Genomic DNA, 24,002 nt, shown 5'->3' with positions numbered 1-24,002 from the left:
GAAGACATTTGTTGTGGGATCCCACGATGAAGGCTGTTCAGCATTTACAGGTTCAACACTTTCAGTGATCCAGAAATTAATATAAAATTGCTGGTAGAGATATTTCCTGAAGGCACAAGGCCTGGCAGCATAGGAAATATGAGAACATGCACACAGGAATAAAACCAAGGATGATCTGCGTGACTTTTAGCGTGAAAGGATCACTGCCAAATGTTTTAATACAAAAATACAAAACTTGATCTGGAAACTGAATCCAGATAATTATAAGATGTCTCTATCCCAGCATTAGTGAATCAGGAAAGGATTTGAACAAGCATGAGAAATACAGAGGAGAAAGACTGGGAAAGAAGGGTCAAGAGCTTCATACAAGTTCCCAGTATGTTACTACACCTGGTTTTATTAAAGTCCTTAGATACAGAACCAGTAACAAAATGAGGAGAAGACTGATCCTACCACTGTGTATGATGATGCTCATACTAATATGCTACATATCAACTCAGCATCTACAGTTTGTAAGTGAGACTGAAATATTGGAGAAAGCAAATAAAACATTGGAAAAATGGGTCAAGGACTGGAGAAAATTTCATGTTCATAAATGCAGAATGCATCTGAATAGCATATCATTGGGTCCTGTAACAGTGCCCAGGTGTTTTTTTAATTGTCTCTAGCTTATCAGGATAATGTCTATTTTCTAACCAGTTACACTGTGCTAACTCATCTATTGCCACAGATAGACACTTTGATAGAGCCTTGACCTGTAGATAGCTGTAGAAAAGTGAAATATTTGGTCTGGATATACTTTTCTCAATTTCTTTAGCCCATAAGAAACATTTAGTGTGAGAATTATTTGAACACAGAAGCTCAGAGAGGAAGTCTTAAAACCTACTGGACCATTTAATTTAGTAGACAGAAACATAACAAGTAACTCTGGCTATAAGCCAAAACCAAAGAGTTTCAAATTAAAAATAATGCAGAAATTTTTGACAACAAGAATGATCAACCAATGAAGCAATTTTTGAAGTGAGTAACAGGTTCTCCATCTGTTAATGAAGACTGGATGTGTTTCTGGGAGACACACAGTAGGAAAACACAGGGTATTAGATTCCATACAAGAATACCTAGATGACATTTAATGGTTGACAATACACAGGAAGCACAGATGCTCAGCTAGTACAAATTAATATAGTTATGCTGACATCAGGGAACATGTCCCAGCTTGTAGAACCGAGGCTCATCTTACTATCTACATGCATTATAAATCTAAACAATGGACACATTTTCAATGCTATGCTTTGGTTACTCACTTTTGCTAAATGTTTAAAAACACAAAATGAATAATTTCAGTGTTTCCAACCATAGAGAATGCTTCTCTTTTCTTCTAAGTGCTTTTTGTCTGGTTTTCGTTATGATTTGCAGAATGTATTATGACACTTTCTTTACGTCAGATTACAAGTTTGTGTGGGTGTCCCCTATGGACTTGTCATAAATAAATCACTGCAATGCTTTTCTGAGCACCTTTATGTGCTGAATATCTTCTGGTGCTTTCACAGAGCCAGTAAGTCTTATCTTACTGCATGAGGTGTACTAGGATTCACAAAAGATTTGGTAGGTTTGTACTGGTATTTCCTGAATCAGCCTAACCAAGCACATTCTGGTCTGAGCAAAATCCCCTCACTCTGTGGTCAGTGTGGTGGCATTGTCACTTCATTTTCTTGGTTCCTTTGTGCTTTTCTATTGTTTCCCCATACCAGGCTTCCTGGCGGTTTTATTCTACCGACGCCAGCCGAACAAACATGGCAGCCACCTGGCGATATTATGAAAGTATTCTTCCTCCCCTCAGGCATGTATCAGTGCTATGAATGATAAGAGAAAGATACAACTTGTATCGGTTACTAATCTGCTTTTCAATTTTTTGTTTCATCCCCTATTCCCTCTTGCCTTGTTTTTTCTTTTTTTACCGTATATCCTGCACGTAGTGTGTATGGCGTAGTTATGCTGCTGATGAGAAATCAGTTTCCATTGCTACCTGGAAGCCTCATTTGAAGGCCTTGCATACCTGCAGCCCTACAAAGTAGGTACAAATATGGCAGCTGGTGCTGTTTTTGATGTGTGTTCAAGCTTATAGAGAACTAGTATTTGTCTGTTTCGTCTTGGTTTGTTGTCTTAAGTCCTCTCAAGTCCTCTCATAAAAAATTTCAACTAAAAAATCAGATCAATATAATGTAGGAGCCTAGGAACAAATACAAATCATTGCTATTTATCTTAGAAATGCACAGGCATTAGAAACATTTTCCCAACAACCCACTCATGCATCACAGTTAATGATTCACCTCATTCCAAATTATCCTCAAGAAGAAAAATATTAAGTTTAATGCAGAGCTTGTCCCTTGTTTCAATGGTATGTTTATGCCTGTGCCTCTGTAGAAGGCTGTTGCTGCTGATCCACCTTTCCAAAGAAAGAGTGCCTTGTGCTATTTTGCAGTTGAATGCACTGGGGAATTTGCTCCTTTTTGTCATAACTTCTGATATATTCAGTATTTCCTTAGGACAAACTATATACGCAGTCATACAGACAGACAGTAGAAGATGACTGAAAAGACCTGGTGCCACAGTTTGGCAGACAGGAAATATTTGATATCCTAGTCTGAGTGAGAATTCACAGAGCACTGGCAGCCCAAGACTTTTCAATAATTCAATAAAAGGTTTAGCAGAAGGCAACAAGTTGATGATTCAATATGGGGCACAGATCAGGAAGCAAAAAACACTTGATAAGGATCAAAAAGGAGAGTGCTAAGAGCCTTATGGGAAAGCTCTGATAAGCATCTTAACTGTTGTTAATTGCAGACAGTGCAAGAGAATTAGTGGTTTCTCTCAAAGCTGGGTGATGAACATCCACATGACAGTAAAAAGGTAATTGTGTGCCAAAAAGCTCAGCCAAAAAGAAGTTTGGCTGGGTATCCAAAGCTGATCTTTGAATTTCAAAGAGTTGACAAGAACAGAGCCGTAAGTAAGCCATTACCATAACTCTAATTCCAAACTGCTCCACACTAAAAGAACCTTTTAGACTAAAAGTTACATGAAGTATTGATATTTTACATGTACAAACAGGCTGAAAGCAATATTAGTATAAATGGATGGATAGAAAATTACATAAATAATGAAGCTGTATCCCACATAAAATATTCTAAAATATGACTGTCCCTCAAAAATGCATATACTTCTTATTTTAAATAAGCATATTGCTGTGCTAAAATGAAACCTTTTTATTTACCAGAAATAACATATCTAATAAGAAACTACAGCTTTCTGTTATATATGTGTCAGCAATGCATTTTGCCTAAGTGCTTTGCCAACTCAGTCTGCAGTGGTATGTACTAAGCATGTTATGCATGTGTTAAAAAACCTGAAAAGTTTCTTTTCCAGAACCATTTTAGTTATGAGTCTTGCTTGAATGTTTTTGTGGTTGCAATGTAACGTGTGTGTTGTGCACCAATTAACATATCCATTTATGTCTATTATACATATAACATCATCTCTAACTAAGTAATGTGATTACTATCTGCATAACAAGTATGTTTTTCCCTCCCACTCCCTGACCTGAAGAAAAGAACAAGGGGAATCTTCTAGCAGGTTTGTAGTTTCTTTTATTTCTTTTATCTATGAAATTGCTGTTTCCTAATGGCTTTTAGATGTCTTGGGTTCTGTACAGTAGGTTCAATGAACTGCAGCCATTGATGGATAATAGTCACAAATTGGATCTTTTTAAACTCATATGCTGCTGAAATTTGCTTCTTTGTGCCAGTTTTTCTATGGAAAAAATAAGCAATTTTTTACACATCTAACATGCTGTAGCTTTGAGAAAAGCTCAGTTTGGACAATGACAGAGCAGCCAGTGGACCAGCCTTCCCAGACCCAGCTCCTGGGCAAGGACATGTCCCCAGCTTCTGCTGTAAAATCAATGCAGAATTTGCAGAGGAAATTACAGACATATAGTTTAATTTGGCAATGTGAAGAAGCCCACCAACCCTCCATTGCAGGGAGAACCCTTTGATGGGTCTGGTTGGATGTCACCTTTGCTCTGCAGGAGCATTCTCAAGGCTTCCTCAGTGCCATGTCTCCACATTTTCTAACTTTTCTGTCATCCCCTCCTAAGGAGCATTTTGGGACATAGGAGGCTGGGGGAAAGCAGCACTGCAGTGTCTCACCTCCTCCTGTCTGCATGGCTTGCAGTCCCCCATGGCTCAGTTCAAAGCCCCACTGCTGTCAGCCAGGAGCCCAGATGGGCTCCCACCCAGCCTAGATCCCCACTGAGCTCTGACTGCCCACAGCTGGCAGCAGCAAGCCGTGGCAGGGCCATCCTCACTGGGCAAATAAAGCTCTGGAGAGGCATGTCCTAAGGCAGTGGGAGAAAATGCTGGTCTTTGCTGCACTGATAGCCCAAATCCTTAGGGACAGGAAAGGCTTCAGTGGCTAAAAATGACTCTATCTCAGAAACTCGTTAGGGATGGGAATCAGCAGGCATTTGGCAGCTGGCACTGTGGTATCAGCACGCTCAGAGAATAGCAGAATTTACCTCCCAGCAGAAAACACTGAAAAGCCAAGAAAGTGTTGATGACATATCAGCCCCTGAAATACATCCAGCCCCAAGTTGTACTGTGCTTCACAAGTGCTTCTGGGTTATTCTGTCTTCACATCAATTACCCACGTCCCATTCCACTTCCCAGACTGCTCCTCTGGCACCTGACTCCGACCTTTTCCTCCAAGCACATGTAACTGCTGTTAGTGTCACTGTAGCTCAAGGGGACAGGATTTGCTCTGTCAGTTCTGGGACTTTTTGTATACATTACCTCCACAGGCCTGCTAGCAACACATTGATCTCATTAAATTATTACAGTCTGATCCAAACTTCTTGCACTCACCAGCTGTATTTCCTAGTCTTTTGACAGCAGCATATAAAATTGACTTTTTTAAAGGTGAGACAGAAGTTGCCAGTAAATGAGTACATCCCTCTAAAACTGGGATTTGTGCAGAGGGGAGAGGTTATTCCCAGTTGTACCAGCAAACACTAAAAGAGACAAATTTACTTACAATAACTGGAAACTAGATGAAAAAAACCCAAACACCCAGCTGTCAAACCATGCTATGCTCTCCCTATTGATGATAACAACTGTGGCTTTAAAATAAGTCAACAATTTATCCAGATTTATTCACTTTATTTTTACTGAATGGAAGATGTTTACTCCTTCAGAAACACTTAATTAATACATGCACTGCTGCAAATTAGTGTTTATGTAAAAATGAACTAGTTACTTCTAAGATCATGTTCTACTGTAAGAGCCCTACAGACCACTCAGTGCCTTTTAAAAAAGATGTGTTTTTTCATTGGCTGTTTATTGCTCTTTTGCTGATATATCACTGTATGTATCACTGAAAATACAAGTGGTGTATGTGGTCTTTTGTGGCAAAGATGTAAATGCAAACTGCTGCAATGTACTTTGAGATACCTGTCCTTGACTATTTGTTTCTTACTGCAATGCTAAGTGACTTGCATGGGATGCTATGCAAACAAAGTACAATTCTTCTTGTTTCACTCTTAAATGAAGAAGTGTTTGCACAAGCAGTACATTGGATTGAATTCTGAACATGCTCTTTGCTCTATATTCCCTTCTAAGAACAGTGAAGAAAATCTTATATTCGGGAAAAGTTCATTATCTTCTTTCCTACCAAATTGACTTATATTTACAGAAATTAATTCTTGTGTTTTGTCATGTATAAACCTGCAGTCTTTCATTAGGTGATGAAATGCTGCTATGTGTTTGAGTTGAGAGAGTTGTGTTTATGAGGCTGCAGCTTCAGATTGATTTTAATATGTTGTATTTCCCAAATTTTTACACACAAATATTCTAATGAATCATTTATCAAAGTATTGGTAGACAACCTCTCTGGTGTATCCAGGCTATAAATGAGATATTTCTATAAATCAGTTCCAGTGTTGTGCAAGTTATTTTAAAAGACTATATCTTAAATTCTTAGTATCTGCAAATGCACACACTGAAAACAAACATTTATCTCTGTTCAGTTATACAACATGGCTGAAATAGCTCCTGTGCAGGAAACTAGATCAAGACTGATGAATCTTGTCACATACAGAGAGCATAATCAGTCTTAAACTGTGTGTAGGACATGCACTGGGTGTCTGCAAAGGATGAATGTCACCCATCTAGTCTTGTAACTCCTGAGGCTGAATATGCATTCCCTATTCAGACAATTCTCTCTGGTGCAATAAGAAGCAGTTTTGCCAGTATAAGACCTTCAGGGGAAAACTCAGCCCTGTTCTGAGGGAAACAAGTAAATTATGTTATGGAATTCTTTCACCTCCTATACAATATCTGTTTCTAAAAGTAGATTTAATGTAAAAAACTCTGCATGCACCATATAAAAAAAAAATTGCCAATGATGCATAATCTAACTTGAGGTGGAAAACCTAACCCCTCACCCAGCACTGGAATGCTTAGTAACAGAGTCCTCTATCTCCCCTCACTCCTAGTAAGCTTTGTAGTAATAAACAGAAGCTCTTCAGGATGTACACCCCTCGGAAACATAGGTATTCAGCATCCTGCCTATTCACATGATGTTTGAGAATGCCAACTAACATCAGGTGCATGATCCATTCACTTCCCCTCCTCAGTGCTTTCAAGTTCCTTACTTCTCCAAATGTTTCCTATTTATTTTAAGTGCTTGTAAGTCCCTTTTTGCTTGTTGCCTGCAATGCCATGAACACAATGGCAGCAACACCAGTTGTTTCAAACTCATCCAGCCAGACAATTGCAGTGGCAGCACATCGCAGTTTTACAAAGCCCCATTTCCCTTCTCTGCTTGAGACTTCAACTTTTGGAATACATTACCCTGTGGAGATCTAAAACTGGGTTTGAATATTTGGGTAAAGCCATTTCCCCAAGTCCAAGAGGATTTTTATGACCATGACAGTTTTCTCCATCTAATTATTAGTGGAGAATATCAAGCTATAGCATGCTAGGCAATTACAACAGCCAAAATGTGCAATTGTTCTTGAGAAGAATCCCCTTGGACACAGCTTGTGGATGATGTGCCTGCATCCTTTACTGGAAGATAGAGGAGTGCATGTGAAATCAAGCATCTGCTTCAGCTGAATTCTCTAGAAATTGTGTCTCTTACCAAAAATGGTAATTCCTAGACAGATTAATCTTACAAGAAGAAGCCTATGATTCATATTTCAAGCTGATTGCATTTTTTCTTACTTATTAAAAGTAATGTAAAAGACAGTGGAAGTACAAACTGATTACAGAAAATTAGGATCAAAATAGTTTCTCTTCATTTAGAAATTGCTTTGAAAAGGAAAAAATGCACAAGAACCCTGAATATTTACTTTTTCTGATTGACAATTGAAATATAATATATTGTGGGCTAAAATTCTTGCTATTACTTATTGAAGGTATGAGATACAACAATAAATTTCTTGAGTTTGTGGTCCTAGCATGAGACTGGTGGTAAAGTCTTTGAACTTTAGGTCTCACAGTATTATCCATTGCATTTGCATTTGCTCAACTTAGCTAAACTTCAGTAAAAGTATTTGTAGGCTCAGAAAGAGCCAACACCTGTGTTTATAGGTAGCTAGCTACTGAAAATTGGCATGTGCATCTGCTTGCTGTTGTTTGCCATAAGTGATAATTTTTGGCAGTTTTAGCTTCTGTCTCAAGACTCAAATCCTTCTTCCTCACCCTCAGGCCCTCCAGTTATTTCTGATTCATTTCAATTTCTTCCTATTCTTGGTTCCACCAATTGGCTCAGTAAGAAAAGCTGAAAAACAAGGTGAAATTATAGCTAGTAGCAAGCAGTAGTGCTGCAGGTCTGAGACTGAGGCAGAGCAGAAGTTTTAACTTGACCAGAAATCTAGGAAGGTGGCAGGCAAATGGGGGAGTGGGACTGGGAAGGAAAGAGATGCTCAGTTAATAAAGTACAGGGAGATGGTCCGTGGAAGACAGAGCAAGCAAAGGTTTGCGTGCATTTGTCAGTTAAAACCAATGACTACTCTGGAGACTATTTCTCCAGAGAGAAGTATCTCTGGAGACTACTTCTCCAGAGTAGTCATTTGGACCGGGAGAAAGTGATCGTTCCTTCTGAGTGAAGCTACAGTGACCTCTAGTGTCCCTACACACCCATTCCTTCATAGATCAAAGGTGGCAAAGGCAGAATTTGAAAACGAAGAAATAAAAATTAGAAAGTCATTTGCTATCCTAGGGAAGTGAGGGCCTTGGGCATTAAATGGGAGGAATAAGTCATAAGATCCTACAACTGACCTTTCAGAAGGCAGAGAAATACAGAAAAGTCATTTGCTTCCTTTTCTATAGCTGCCAGTTGTAATTACTCTCCACTAAAAGATGCTTCAAAGCTTCGAGTGTTATCGATAAGAATACATTCCACAACTTTCAGCCTGCAAGAATAGAGGAGTGAGAGGTCCAAAGGAATTACCATTGCCAGGAAAGTCTGTCATGGAAGAAAAATGTATGTCAACCAATTGAGCTAAATTATAAGTCATACAAAGTACAAGAAATGATGGACAGACACACATCTAAAGGAATGCAGAGATAACAGGAGACAGCTGTGGATCTCTCAGATCATTGTAATTTAGTTTTGATTTAGGAACTTGTGCTATTTTATTTTCCTGTTTCTTTCTCATGGTTTTTGCCTTTTGGACAAACACACGAAGTTTGTGAATACTTATGGGGATGGGTGAATATCCAATGGTAATTAACAGGTTTACATTGATTCAAGGGATTTCCTTTGGATACCATGTAAAAAGAGAGGAGAAAAGGTGAAAGATAAAAATATAATAGGCCAGGACCTGAAAGATTTGAAGGATTTTTAGCACGCACAAGCCAGTACTGATACAACCAGCATTAAATCAGAATAAAGGGCCCTAAAGGAGTCACTGGCTATTGATTCAAATACAGAATGTCCAAAGATGCTTGAATGGTGTGTTATCTTCACTCTGCAATTTTAACACCATCTCTACTGCTGTTGCAACAAAGAATCCAGAGCCAGGAGCTAGGCTTTATCATAAGGAAAAGGACTTTTGCTCTGGAGAAAAGCCTGGTCAGGGAATGCTCAAAGTGCTCTGATTCAATTACTCCTTCATGGTCTGTTATTTCTCATACATACAAGAGCCCCAAGACAGTGTGTTCCCAAGCACAAGCTTTCTTCTCCCAACCTTTCTTCTCCACTGTCAGTCACACAATTTATGCCTGTGCTGAGAAGGACCCGGTGACTTCAGGAACATTTCCCACCAGTCTCAAAATAGGAACAAGGATCCAAGAAGCAAAGAACTGCTCTAACTAGTCTCTTTGGGTACGCATCTCAAGATGCAGAAGAGAGTTTTCAAACCCCCCTTCCTTCAGGGCCTGTGTTTCTCTTCACAATGCAATACTCTCTGCATGGACCCTTGGCATGCCAGTACATTGTCATTGCTACAAAGCAGACTTGATTTGAGTTTTTAAGTAAAAGCACTGCAGTTTACATTAATATTTTAATTCTCAGCATTGCACTTTTGAAAAATGTCTGTAGTAGAGATAAAATGCCTACTGTTCCTTTCACCATTGCCTTGCTGCTTTGATTGGAGAACTAAAGATACTCAGGTTAAGTAGTCATTGTGTACCATTCAGCTTTTATAAATGAAATAATCATGTCTAACAATCATTTAAAGGCAACCACTGCTTTCATTAGTACAAATTAATTGACAGAACAATACATGTGCTGTTTTGACGTTGGTTTTAAATTTTCATTTTTATTTTGGAGTTGTTATGATTATTTAAAAATATTACCTATATAGATAGGTTTTATGACTATTTTACCCATTTGCCTGTCATTTTTATTAGTGCAGCAGGAAGAGAGCTGTCCAGAAACTTTTTAACTCTAATGTTTGGGGGAAAAAAAGCATCAGCTGACTTCATTTTTCAATAGCAAGTACAATTTGAGCCATAAGGGGAGTTAAAAAAAAGGGGAACACTTGTAGGAATAATATCTATAAGAAGAAGTCAGTTTTGATTCTCTTCCTCATTCTGTATAATATGACAATGCAATAATGTTGTTAATAAATATTGTACAGTTTTCATACATATTTTCATTGCTGGGAAATGCAAAAGATTCCTGAGCTGAAATATAATTCAGTCTTGAAATGTAATTTGTATTCAAAGCTAAATTCTGGAACACTTTTCTTTCAAATATTAGGTTCTGTGGATCTTTTGTATTCCTTATGCCACAGCATTGGGTAGCAATTTACAATGGAAATAGATAACATTTTCGTCCCTGTGATGTATTTATTTCAACAATTGCTTATTTGGGCAAGAAAAGAAGGGGATTACATTGAGAAATTATAGTAAAGGTATTATTCTTTCAAGTAATCAAACATGCCATATAGAAATATATTTATCTAATAATCTTCCTATTGATGTGCTCATTTTTTAGTATTCTTGAAAATTATCACATTATAAGCATCCCAGCATGTGTTTTGCCTGCAACAAACTGCATCCTTTCTGCTCTCAAGAATGTTTGTACTCAGACTGAAATGCTATGCTTTGCTATGCATGGACAAAGATATGTTTATCTCAACATTTCATGGCCACATAGGTTCATTACTTCTTCCCATTTCATATAATTACATGTTAACACTGTATTTTCAGAATGCAGTAGGTTAAACATCTAAGAACCACATAGTCCATATTAGCATTAGTTAATTATCTCAGGATGTGTTCCTGTTCAAAACATCTTATGGGCATGCTGAAATTAAATGCAAAGACCTTGAGAGTACTAGAAAGTGTCTTAGCCTCAAGCACCCCCATAATTTTCAGGTAGACAGTCATTGATAAAGGTGTTTTAAAAGACCCCCTGCAAAGCCTACACCTGGGCAGTAGGACTGCAAGGCCCAGTAACACCATACCATGAACAGACACTGCATTGCACTCATCATCTCTCCCCTTGAAAAAACAGGACCACTGATCAAGGTGACCATTCCCTTGCTCAACCAATTGAATTTTACCTTGCACATAAAACAAGGTTTCCAGACCTTGGTATCAGACTCCTTCTCTGTTTGCTCTTTGTGTCTTCTGCTACAGGAAGGGACAAAGAAAGGCAAAAATGTTAAATAATTAAAAAGCATAGGTAGATAGTCACAGTGACCACAGGATGTTCATCAGATATGTTTGGACAAAGGTAATTTAAGCACCAGGAAATAGAAAATCTACAAACCCACATTTAGCTGGCTGGGGGAGAGGATTACAAGCACAGCAGGAGGAAAAAAAAAACTCTTAAAACTGGTCAACCATAAGACCACAGGGTCAGCATTGATGCAGCAGACACAGTCATGAGCTTGGCTGGGCTCTGTTACCTGTCCAGTACCACCTGCACATGGTCAGCTCCCAGCTAAATCTTCAACAATGACTTTAGGGAGCACACAGCATATCATTACATTTCCATTAATCAGCCATCATGCTGTTTCTTGGATATTTTATTAATTTTGGTTTTGTCTTGTCCAAGTAAGTGCTCTAACAAGGAATTCTGGATATGAGTGATCACTAATCATGCATATGAAATGTTTGAAGTGCCACGTCCTGCAAAAGCATGAGTATACGCTAACAGTATTCTTTGCCTGCTTACAAAATCCTCAAACCAGACAATACTACATGGCATGAAGTAACAATAAAATACAGTTTGGTTTTGTTTATCTGAAGATATGGCCAGAAATGCACTGAACTTGGCTGGCTAAGATGGAAACAAACCTTCAAGTTCAAGGAATAGAAAAATCATCATAGAGATTAATGTATAATAATTGGGTGAAATTGTTTCTATTTGTTATTTTTAATTTCCTTTAGAAGGTTATTCTGTACTGTATGATAGACTGGCAATGCTAATGCTTCTATCAAAAACCATCAAATCAGTTCCATTCACAAATTAAATATATTCAATGAAAATAAAAGTGTATAAGAAACAGATTCATACTAGTGAGATTTTTTACACAATTTTTTCAATAATCATACAATAGAAAAAAGAAAAGGATTGAAGTAACTATGAAATAAAATATATTTCTCTCTCTCACAGTCAAAAGCTAAGTTTCAAGGAGCGGGTCCGGATGGCCAGCCCACGAGGTCAAAGTATAAAAAACAGGCAATCTTCAGTGGGAGATCGCCGGTCACCAAGTGCTGACATTGCCACCGAGGGCAGCCCAACCAAAGTGCAGAAGAGCTGGAGCTTCAATGACCGAACCCGCTTCAGGCCCTCGCTGCGGCTCAAGAGCTCCCAGCCCAAACCCATGGTTGATGGTAGGAGTTGTTCATCCCTTGTTTGCCACTGCACTCTGCTCCCAGCTGCTCACACTCCTGCACACTTGCACAGTGATTGTACACATTTCAGGAAGGCAGAAAGAATTGCTGTTTGGGGCCAGAGACACAAGTCAGCTATAGTCTGCTTCAAAGACCCGAATAATGTGATTATTTTTTTAATAAGAAATTATGTCAGTGGTGCTTAGGGAGCAACTGGTGGAAAAGGGGGTCACTGTGGAAAGTCACAGTGAACTAAAGGCATCCCAGGGAATTGGCTGCAGCAGCTTTTCTGTCATGGCCCCTCTCCCACTACTGAGCTCAGCTGCTGCCCAAACCTGCTGCCTTTTGCTGGTGTCAACACAGCACAGCCAGCATTGTCTGTGCCTTTGCCAGCCAGGAGCACAGCTTGTATAGAAGTGGCTCACTCAGGTGGAGGAGTCCCAGTGCCTGCACTGGTGATGCAATCACCTGCCACCAAGGGATACACTACTGGGTGCTTTCAGTTTTACAGGATTGTATCTGCCTTGATAAGGCAGGTAGATTTTGCAAACAAAACAAGTGTTATTACTTTTATGTATTGCTTTCTATAGGGTATTTTGGATGTAGGAAGCACTCCTAAAATGTAAAGAGGTGGATCTTTTAAAAATGGCTTGTTGAACCTTTAGCAGGCAGCTCAGCCTTTCCCTCAAGCTGCCTCCTATACTGCTCTATTCTCTAGCTTAAGTCAAATTTGGCATTAAACTAACCGGTATTCGGGCAAGGATCTTCATCTGATGAAGCCTGCTAAAACAAAGGCAGTGACTTCTCTAACCAAGGAGCACCAAACTGGGTAACAGCAGCCCCCTGACAGGCAGGAGCTGAGAGAACCAAGTGAAACTGACCCCTGTGTGGGACGGGTCCAGCACTGAAAGGTGCACTCACATAGCTCTGGGGGTACTGCTGCCCCAGTGGATTTTATTTTGGCTTTTGCCATTCCCATATTTCCCAATCTATGAATGTTTTGTTCTTTCTTGTGGTACACTCCATGTAAAAACAAGGGAAACAAACTGGTTTACTGCCACAGAATGCAGTGACCCTACCTGAATGGGAAAGGTACAACCTCTTTCTGCAATGGCATCACGCATGCTACATCCAACAATTGTGGTAAGACTAATTAGACAGAAGTGCTATGTTGATGCTGCTTCCTTTTTAAGAGCACATATTATCACAAATGTGTAAGTTGCAAAAACTCATTGAACTGCAATGCCCCATCCCTCAGTAAGGGTGTTCTACACAACAGATCTCTCCAGGAAAAGCCTGGGTAAATAAACATTTCCTGGAGGGCAACAAAGACAAACCAATGGTATTTGCTAAGATCACGATTCCAGGCTAGACCTCCCCTACGGATATGTCTCAGATTTTCCGAAATTCTGAATTTGCCTGAGGTACAGTGAGCTGCTGGGGTGTATCAGGATACTCTCCAGGTTGCTCCACTCCACTGTCCACTGCTATCCACTCTTGTCTCCATGCTGGGTTACAGGTCCTGGCTTATGTCCCTGTAGTGCTGTATCACAGGGGCTGTGTGACTTAGCCTGGGTCTCACGTTGATGTGAAGCTCAGCCAAGGCCACAATGGGAACTGAGAAATGCTCTAGGTGGCACGGTGGTTGTAGCTACCCTGTCTCAATTTAGGCATCCTACATAATCACTTATAAAGCACAAGTATCATCCCCAAACCGCATCAGAAGTAATTCCGTAGGTTAAACCCCTGTAATTCACACTGTGCTGGCAAATGACCTAAGGAGAAAGTAATTTTCTGAGCACTCTCTCAGAGTATCAGTGGCTCACTTTTGTCCCAGCTCTGCAGTCTGCACCTCACTGAAGCACCTGTTTCATTTTTCATCAGCCCACTTCATAGAAGCATTTCCTCAGCATGTCCCCTATTTTGTCCTGTACATGTTGCCATCAATAACAACTATGTGCACAAGCAGATCATGCTACCTCTGGCTGTTTCCCTCTCACGGAAAAGGTGGCATAAACAGCACCTTGGGTATGTGTATCTCTTATCTGTAGATAAAAGACAGAAACAACAACAGAGCACTCATTGCTGTGCGTAAGCCCTTGAAGATCTTCCCGCTCCTCAGGGTGAGCACAGCCTGTTTCCTGGTCAGTGATTTCCAGCTACTAGTCCACCCTTATGAACTGGGGCCAACAGATACAACCCATTTCTCATCTCTGGCAGAAGGAACAGCTTCCATTGTCTCCAGCTTTTAGGCAAATGCCAAGTTTCCATTCTGGGACCTCATCCAACTACTTCTAGGACCAGTATGATTAGAGAGATGTCCAGTGTGCTCACTTGCTGAGAGACAGCTCCCTTCTGCCTTACCCAAACTTTTGCAGGAAAAGTCAGGCACTACTAACCTTCATTTCTTTTTCTTTCTTTTCTTTCATAGCTTGATACTTTCAGCATTTGACCACTCAGTGAAAAAGATCTCAAGATGATGTATTTAATTTAGAACATCTTGAATTTTTCACTGGATGAAAAAACCATTATTTGCAGCGCATTATTCTTATCTCTTGCTTGCCAGGTCCTCCAGTTTCCTCCTTGAGGTATTCCCCAGCCAAATAATTAATAACTTTGGCAGGCCAATCATCAAGCCAAAACTAGAAGCCAAATTTTTCTGGGTGAAATCTTGGGCACAAAACAGTACACTTGAACAGCTGGTCCTTCTGGTGAGTCCTCATCTCTGTAGGGTGTTTGGTGGGAGAAGAAATTACATTACTATATACCTTTAGGGCAGTGACAACATAGTGCTGGATACCCAGTTCAGTGTCCAAACTTCATATCAGTGAAAAAAATAGAGTCTTATTATGAACTTCCTCTTCCAAAAGAGAAAAGAAAGAAGACATTTCACTATATGGGATGTAGAGTTGTAAATGCTCTGCCTAGACAGAGGACTGAATTCTGTGTGAAAATAAAAGAAAAATGCAAATAAGGAGAGGCTTCCAAAAGGAAGGGAAGTTGTTAGCATAGGAGGATGATTTAAGGCAGTTCGATGGTTGACACAGAGAATTTGCAGTGCTGACTGAGTTCTGGTAAGGACATGGCTGGAATCTGGGCCAAAACCATCAGAAAAAGACTGCTGGAGAAACTCAACATTAGCAATTAGAAACTGGCTTGCAAGGGGAGGTTTCGAGTCCAGATGGGAGCTCATGGGGGTAGCTAAAAGGCTAACCTGATTGAAAATGTAATAGCTTGCCTCTTAGGCTACCCAGCAACAAACACTCTAGCACTCCCCCACTGCATATTAAATTCATAGAAGGAGAATTTCTTGGCAGCAAGTAAAACACTTAAGCCAGCCACTGGTATATCCCAAAAGGATTCTGGCATAGCAGCCTTGGAACAGTATGACCAAAACATTGCCCAAAATGGCTTTATTTACAGTTAGTAACAATCTTCTGAAACTGCCATAAACCATTTATTGCCATTGACAAAGTGGGTCTGACAACAGCAGTAGCTATTTCAGTTACATATGTGCATCTGCAAATGGAATCCAAACCTGAGAGAGGTTTGATGGTTAGATAAGTTTTTGGTGGCCTGACCTTTCTAGGTCATTCAACAACAGCACAGGGGAAAGTGAATATCAAGACTTACATAATCGGATTTTAAATACGTGTGCAGTCTCTGGTGACATGTGGTACATAACTTCCAGAAATCTTGTTGAAGAGGGGACTCTGCACAAATTAACAAAGATGCCAGAATGCTGTATTTCCGATCTCTGTTATCAGCCAAAAAGGGAATTATCAGGATGAGGTAGATGAAAGGGAAATTTTCACTAATCAAGAATGGTAAATAGTAAAGCTTTACAAAGCACAGACTTTAAAAGGATTGTATAGGGTCATGGAAGAGCCTTTCCCAAAGGGATGCTATGTCCCACAGGCAAAGGTGCTGCCTGACCTTGGAGCCCCTCACAGCCCCCTGTGCACCTGTACACAAAGTGAGCCTGGAGATACCTCTGGCCCTCATGCAGTATGGCTTTGGTTCTTCCCTGTTTTGCTAACAAAAACAGAGAAGCTGCAGCCAAACTCTCTGTGGGGAGTGGTGCCCAGAACATGAGAAAACCCACCAGCAGGGTCAGCCCCATGACAGAGTCTGTGCTAGTTATTAAATAGCACAGGTGATCACATGCCTTGCTTAAGGCACTGTGCCCATGCTTTGTTGTACGTTGTGTATCCATCCACAGACACTCAACCACACAAAATCTTTTCTTTACAATGGTGTTCCTGTCCTGTTTTGTTTTCTGCTTGCCTTACTTTCTGAGGAACAGAACCTTTTCTGCTTAAATCATGCGCCAGTCTTTTACCACCACAGCTGAATTAATGAACCAATGTTATGTTGTGGATGCAGTTTTCTGTGAGGGACAAAAATACCCTATTATATTTGTTTTCTACCATCCCAAGCCCCTGAATGAGTTATTGTGCCTTTACTGTAACCTAGAGACATTGTGTGGCTTTTTGAATAAAACATCAAAAGCATTCAGCACTGGAGATATTACAAACATATTTCATTTGATTAATTAAAAAGAACTTTCTAAGGAAATATTTGATTTCTTGCACCATCCCCAAACATTATACACTCACATGACCTCTAGCCTTTCATTCCCTACAGAGTACTTGCACAAAATCCTGAGGGTAGAGTATATTACAAGAGCCATGGAAAGAATGCAATTGTGCATTTCAGCCCCCACATCCTCAGTTACTACCATATAATTTATGTATTGCAAAAATGACAAGTTTTCCTTTCAGTAGCATAAACACTGACTTTGGATAAGGTTCACTTGATGTGGCAGAAGTCCTTAGTTGGGTTGCTTCTACATCTAGGCTTAAATTTGCTGGTTCAAAGTGAAGCTGCATGTTGTCAAAGTTTGAATGAAATTTATTAGCAATATATCAATCTGTGCTAGACAAAATATTTATTTTCTTGCTATTGCCTTCCATAGAACAGATAGAGCTCTCATTTATTACCACTGTCACTGTAATTAACTAGGAAGATCTGGCATTCTGATCTAAGCTCTGAGTCATTTTTGTGGAAATAATTACAGGTCATTGGTTTTGAGGCATTATTTTAGTTTATTCCAGGCCAAATGAGTCCTCAATTTAGTCTCTTTCTTTACAATACCTCTTGAAGAACTTGCTGTGCACCATTTCTCACTGGACTCAGTGGTCACAGGTACAGTGATAATGATTATTAAGCTTAGCTCTGTGAGGAACAGCAGCAGACCATCACACAGAAGTATGATTTGCATGGGTTTCAGAAACCCTTATCTGCAGTGAAGACTATACAAATGAGATAAGAACTAATTTTGAGAGGATGCTCATAAAACTTCCCAGCCACATGTAACCCATTTGCACCAAATCTGAAATATTTGAGGAATAGTTTTATTTTTATGAAACATTACCAAGGAAATCCTTCATGGCTTTTTAAAATACAGGACTATGATGTAGATACCTGAATCTAAAACAGCCATAGCTCTCTAACCCTTTGCCCCTGTCTATGACCTCCCTCAACAACAATACCTGGAAATCTCCCAGGGCAGGGGACCTCTGAGGACCTTATGGAATATCAGACATATATCAAGTGATATGTTCTACAAGGTCTCGCAGGGAGACAGTCAATTAAGTGTGACATTTAGCTCATTAGTCTACAGTTCCAGATACTATAATATGTTTCTGCAATTTATTTTACAGTTTTTACTTCTTGGATGGGGTATATATAAAATAACAGAAACATGTAGCTAAAAATACACTAAAGCCATAGATTTAGTCACCTTCTTTTACTTTTCTCACATGGCCATCTAAAGTTGCTGGCAAATTGGCTACTATTTATAATAAGATCAGCCTTTCGAGCAGCACAATTATTTTGCATTTAATGAATTGTTTTTAGAAAGTCTCCTGGTCCTCCATATCATCATTCAAAATTAAAAGGATTCCTTTTTAATTAAGCAGTGGGAGCTGTTCCATGAAATATTGCCTGTGCAGAAATTTCTGAGAAGTCAAATAATAACTAAGGGAAGGGAATGCTTGAATTTTAGATATTTGGAACTTACTTACATTATATGATAATTGATATAAATTAGGTTTCTGACCTTAAAAAAATTGCACTTACAGAGAAAGAAAACTATATCATTATATCCAGAATATGTAAAAAAACTTTCCACCAATTCTATCTTCCATTTTAGCCGAACCAGAGGATTTTCAGAAATGCTTTAACATAGATAATGTTGTTAGGGATATTCTTTAAGATACTGTGTGTCATACTGCACTGCAGTTCCCAATGACGTCCTCTTCTCCTCCCCATCTGGAATGCTTTGTCTGTTTCAGGAGCAATATAAGGAATGGGCTATTGATATAGCACTACTGAACTCCCCATCAGTACTGCCAGCAGGTAGAGGCTCTGGTTGGGCAGAAGGCAAAGTTTACAAGCTTGTGCAAAAGTGCTCCTCCTTACAGGAGGCACCAGTTTCCTTCCTTTTCTGAGAAATTTCTTTCTAGCATGGAAATGGCAACCATTTCATAAAAGCTCCCTGTAAACAATATTTTTAAATGTTGTAAGTCTTATTCCCGCTTTCGTATTTTTTCCACTTGAACACTGTTGTCTACTTTGAGGGATTTTGGTGTCACTTTCTACTTGTTCCACCTTCTTCCTTCTTTCTTGATTAGAAGAAAGTCTTTCCTTTTGTTGGTTTCTTTTTCCAGAGATCAAGGAAACAAACACATAATTCACTCCCTTGGGCCTCCTTTTTCTGGCCTCTGCTCTGGAAAGCATGTAAACATGGGCTGCTGCCTTTCCCACTTTGGGGGAGCTTTGGGCATTCTTATTAAGTATGTGATTAAGTTCCATCACAATTAGTATTGCTTTCTTTAGTTTATTTTTCCCATGGAACTTGGTGAGCAATCAAAGTAAAGCAAAGTAAGTGAACTATGCACTGTGAGAGAGTCAGCTTGTTGATGTTTTAAAGCAAAGACAAAATGGAAAGAAAATCAGTTATAGGGGTAGTTAAGGGATTTTGTATTCATGGTTCAACAAACAGGAGGATAATGAGAGCTTGTGAAGAGGTGAGAAGTTTCATGAAACATATTTAAACAAAGGCACTAGGCTAATATACATTTCATTTATAGAAAAGGAAATTGCATGAATCACATGAACATAAACCATCAAGATGTTTGTACACAGAGTAATTTTTGAGGGGAAAAAAGTAACTGAGATTTTGTGAAACATTCTATGCATTATAGCATCTGTGGGAATACTACAAATATGTAAAGGATTTTTTTTTTTTTTTTGAGAATATAGGCTAAATCCCTAACAAAGTAAATGCTCATAGTGAAGAAAGGTACTTCAAAGGCAGGGTAAAGTTGAATGACATACACCTACTTTGCAGATACCCTAGGCATTACATAGAGCAGCACAGCAGAGGCTCTATTTGCTCACAAAGGAGGCTGAAAGAATGAATAATGAGTATTAAGCTGCTGGCATTGCTTCTCAAGCAAGAGGGTTCATCTGAGCTCAGTAGTCATGTAAGACTAAGGCAGTTTGGAGTCTCATAACAAAGCAGCTGCCTGGACCCCCCTGCTGCAGCAGACCTATGCACTGGCACCTCCCACAGGGACAATCTGTCCCCCAAAAGCTTTGAATTCATGTCCAACTTTACTTGCCCAGAAGTTAGATGCACTGAATTACCCACTCATTTTCTTTCTGACCACTCACACAGAAAATGAGTGTCGAGATGAGTGTGTGACAATGGGATGCCCTCCACTGCTGCCCTGGACAGCCAGAGAAGCTCTGCACTCCCATGAGGCTGCTGAGCAAGGTGGAGAACAGGCTGTGGAGCTGCATTATGAATTGCTTGGACTTCAATTCCCAACTCAAACTCTCAATTTTGATAATGATAGTTAAAAACTATGGCTTAAAGTAACTCAATGCCTGTGAAAATTAGGCCACCATCCAATTTTCACCTTGAGTCATACATTTAAATGAAAATCAATCTGACATTTTTTCCAAACCAGTGTGTTTTTAACCAAGTCAACACAATACTGTGCTGTAACATGAGTAAGTGCAAGTCATATGCAGGCTATCAACTTCAGGCACCTATTGAGATTTTTCCACATTGTATTGGTTTTGCATGGCCTGGTTCTTGGTAGTGGGGGGGGGGGCACAGAGGTGGTTTCTGTGAGAAGGTGGGCTGTCAGCCTCAGCAAAATTATTTATATCACTCACATGAAGAACCCTAACTACCTCTTCTGCAGTCAGAGTAAGATCTAAGTGCTTCTGAAGGCTTTCAAAAATGAGTCAAAAGGTCTATGTTGGGATCACCATACCAGTCACTATGTCAGATGCACTTCCATAGGATTATTCATTGTGTTGGCACACACATTTATTAATGCTGGATTGTTGTTGCTAGCATATTGCTGTTCCCAGAAAACAAAAAGTAAAAAATCTTTTTTTATTCTGTTTGACAGGCAGATAATTACTTGAATGTTACTGATACTGAAAGCAAGGAGCTATGAGAGTGATCAGAGCAATGTCAGTTTTCTCAATGCCAAAGCATGTTATTAAACAACAGAAAACACTTCTAAGAAAGGACACATACTATTTACAGAAATAATAAATCAAGCCTTATTAATAACTTTTGCACAGAGTCATATGAAATGCAGCTACAAACTTGTAAATTTTTTTGTTGGTGACATAAAATGCTTTAGAACTGCCTAATTTTTTTGCCCATTCATTTGTGGTGATAATAAATGACTAGAGTTTGCATGAAAAATGCATAAATACTGTGAAAAAAAGGGAAATATCAAGACAATTTTACTGGCTTGTGCATGCCTCTTCTATTTCTTGGTAATTGCTGCTTTGCTGTGTGATTAAATCAAAGACTGTTTGGGAAGAAAGAGGAAGAAATTAAAAAGCAGCAAAGACCAGACAGTAGCCCAAAGTAAATAATGTCAAAGATTATAAGACAATGACAGATGCTTCATCAGTTGTGAAATAAACACGTTCTTTGTTTAAGATCAAAACACATACTGAATTCTAAATATGCTGGTACTAGAAAAAAGTCTGGATTGTCAAGTGGACTAAGAGCCCTGCTTAAAAAGACATGCAGGGGTTTGTCTAAATGTGTATTAAAAGACATTTGGGGCATTGTTTAGGCCATATTCCTGAGCTGCCCATGGAACAGACTTGAAAGCTGGTTAGCTTGTGGTGGAGGTAGCTGGAGAGAAAGAGAGATGGGGGCTAACCCTAGGAAAGACTGGCAGCAAAGCCAGGGTCATGCAGAGCAGCTGCTGCCCACAGTTCTTTGTGGAACCCACTTGGAATATGCACAGCCACCCCAAAGGAGAGCAGAGGACACAGACAAAGGGTACGGGGAAGGACGTGGATGTGAGCAGGGCTAGGCATGAGCTGGCACTGGGATGTCTAGCTGCCCCAGTAATGCCTAGGAAGGGCTCTCTCTGGGAACAGACAGCAGCTTGGAGAGCATAGCTTAGCCCCATCTGGGAGCTGGTAGAGGTTTGAACAGCTGGAGCTGCTAAAGCAGCCAAACTGACCCCAACTCAGCCCTGACCTCAACGATGAACTCGAGAGGGACAGAAAGCATACAAGTACATCTCACCTCGTAACTATGTGGTACACAACATGAGCTTCCACTGGAAAAATTGGTAAGAATGTGAACTTTGATTTCAGTGGTGTTTTAAGCTGGAATTTTTTTCTCTGAATTGCTACTATGCATTTCCCAAACTTTTTCCCAGGTCTGCTTAGTTTCCTAAAGAAACATTTATGTTTCCCATAGGAATCAAACAAGGCTATAGCTTTTCACAAGCTTTATTGACCTGTGATATTGAGTATCTGCCATAATGAAGAAAATTCATCTCAGTGGAATATTAGAAAGAAGAAGGTGATTTCGTAGGAGCAGCATCTCTTATTAAAGCTGGCTTAAATTTATAAGAATTTTCCAGCATCTGTCTAAAAATTTTTCAGAGTTTTTTATCCACAAGGAAACAACATGAAACACCGTAATTGCACCACACAGTTCTCAAAACAGTTTTGCAAAGATATACTTTAGTAAGGAAGCCCTTTTATTAATGACATTATACTTGGCAGAGGACCCAGGAACTGTATCCGTGAGACAACCATACAGAAACATGTTTATTTTAAACTTTCAGGTTGGAGTCTCCTGTGTCACTGGGTTTAGACAGCTATAGCGCTTGTGATCTGAGCAGTATTTTTCCTAATTTATACTGGCATAACTGAATAGATTTAAACATTAGAGAGTCACTGGAAATACCAATAGCATAAAAAGCTCTGGTTTTAATATGGCACTTAAAAATGAGCTGGGAGATTTCCACACTGGAAGAGGTAACTGGAGAGGCTGATCAGATGTGACACCTGGAAAGTTAGTGTTGTGGAATACTTAGCATGTCCTGAGATGGTGGTTTGGTAGTGTATATACCTATCAAATTAATTATAAAGTTTATTTTAGCTAGTCACATTTCTGGGCAGGGATCCAAATGTTATTGAGGCAGAATGGGTGGAGAGATGTATATTTTATCAATAAGATAAGCCAAGTCAGGAGTGAAGCTCACAAAAGAGTGCAAGAAAAACCCACTCCTGGCATCATTGCAGTCATGACTTACAGTAATAGCACTTCAAAGTTTTGTATGAAAATTTCACTTTTACAGTTTAAAACTTAATTTTTAATGGTTGCATTTGACTGTTTCATGTGGACTTTAACATTGGCTATAAGCCATCTTTCTTTAGTAAGTTGATCTGTCAAAGATGAATTCACCTGTTATTAAAAGCTACAGATGTTTCTCATAAATGTACCAGTTCAGCAAGAGTGATGAAAAAAATATATATGATCCCAAGGGTAATGAACTAGCCAGATTCATTTAAAAAAAAAACCCCAACCAAAAAATGTGCATGGCTGAACATTAAATCTGAGAAGAAAACAATGCAGTAATACCAGTTCTGAAGATGCTGTACAAAACTGTTTATGCCAAGATGGCATCCCTATTAGATTTAGAAGGTACCATGACATTTTCAGGCACTTTTGACTGACAAATAATATTTTCCATCTTTAATCTGCAGTCTTCCTGAAGAAGGAATTTGAAAGAATGTCCTGTAATCATTTGTGTCTGACTGTGCTTCAAATCTGCTTATAATTTAAACCCCTGAAATGATTTACTTGAATTGTTTCTGAATAACTAAACCTGTTGTTTTAAATAACAGCATGAATGTAGGCAGCAACCTAGGACTGGGAAGAAATCTCCTCTGTTATTGAGGGTTACTGAATCCCATCTTTTTTTCTGTGTTTCATGTCACTCCTTTTACACTCTGTTCCTCATGAGGCAGAGACACTTACATGATGAAGTACACTGACCTTCAGTGAAATTCTTCTGAGCACTTGGACTTTATGCAGTTGAAGAAAGATGATTTGGGAGGAAAAGCACCTACCCCAAAGAATTTTCCTGTAGTTCACGTGCCTTTGAAATATAGATGATGTATGGGCATCCATGACCCTGCCCTTCTTGCTCCATTTGCATTCCAGCACATTTTAAGCTTGTAAACCACTTAGTCATGCATCGGTACCTGTTTTATGTATTGAGGACAATGGACACT

At 39.4% G+C, this 24,002-nt stretch overlaps 1 protein-coding gene across 2 annotated transcripts in view; it reads left to right on the top strand.

Moving 5' to 3' along the window:
- KCNQ5 (potassium voltage-gated channel subfamily Q member 5) overlaps nucleotides 1-24,002 on the top strand; it is a 282,244-nt gene that overhangs the window by 242,732 nt on the left and 15,510 nt on the right. For both annotated transcript variants that reach the window (XM_071444758.1, XM_071444769.1), the window contains 3 exons: nucleotides 1,977-2,071; nucleotides 3,604-3,630; nucleotides 12,130-12,350. In XM_071444758.1, the coding sequence (XP_071300859.1) occupies nucleotides 1,977-2,071; nucleotides 3,604-3,630; nucleotides 12,130-12,350 (343 nt within the window). The remainder of the gene's footprint in view (nucleotides 1-1,976; nucleotides 2,072-3,603; nucleotides 3,631-12,129; nucleotides 12,351-24,002) is intronic.

This window comes from Agelaius tricolor, unplaced genomic scaffold (assembly GCF_023055355.1).
Source record: "Agelaius tricolor isolate 1412-34295 unplaced genomic scaffold, bAgeTri1.0.p SCAF_1, whole genome shotgun sequence".
Lineage (NCBI taxonomy): Eukaryota > Metazoa > Chordata > Aves > Passeriformes > Icteridae > Agelaius > Agelaius tricolor.
This window is presented reverse-complemented; position numbering and strand designations above follow the sequence as displayed.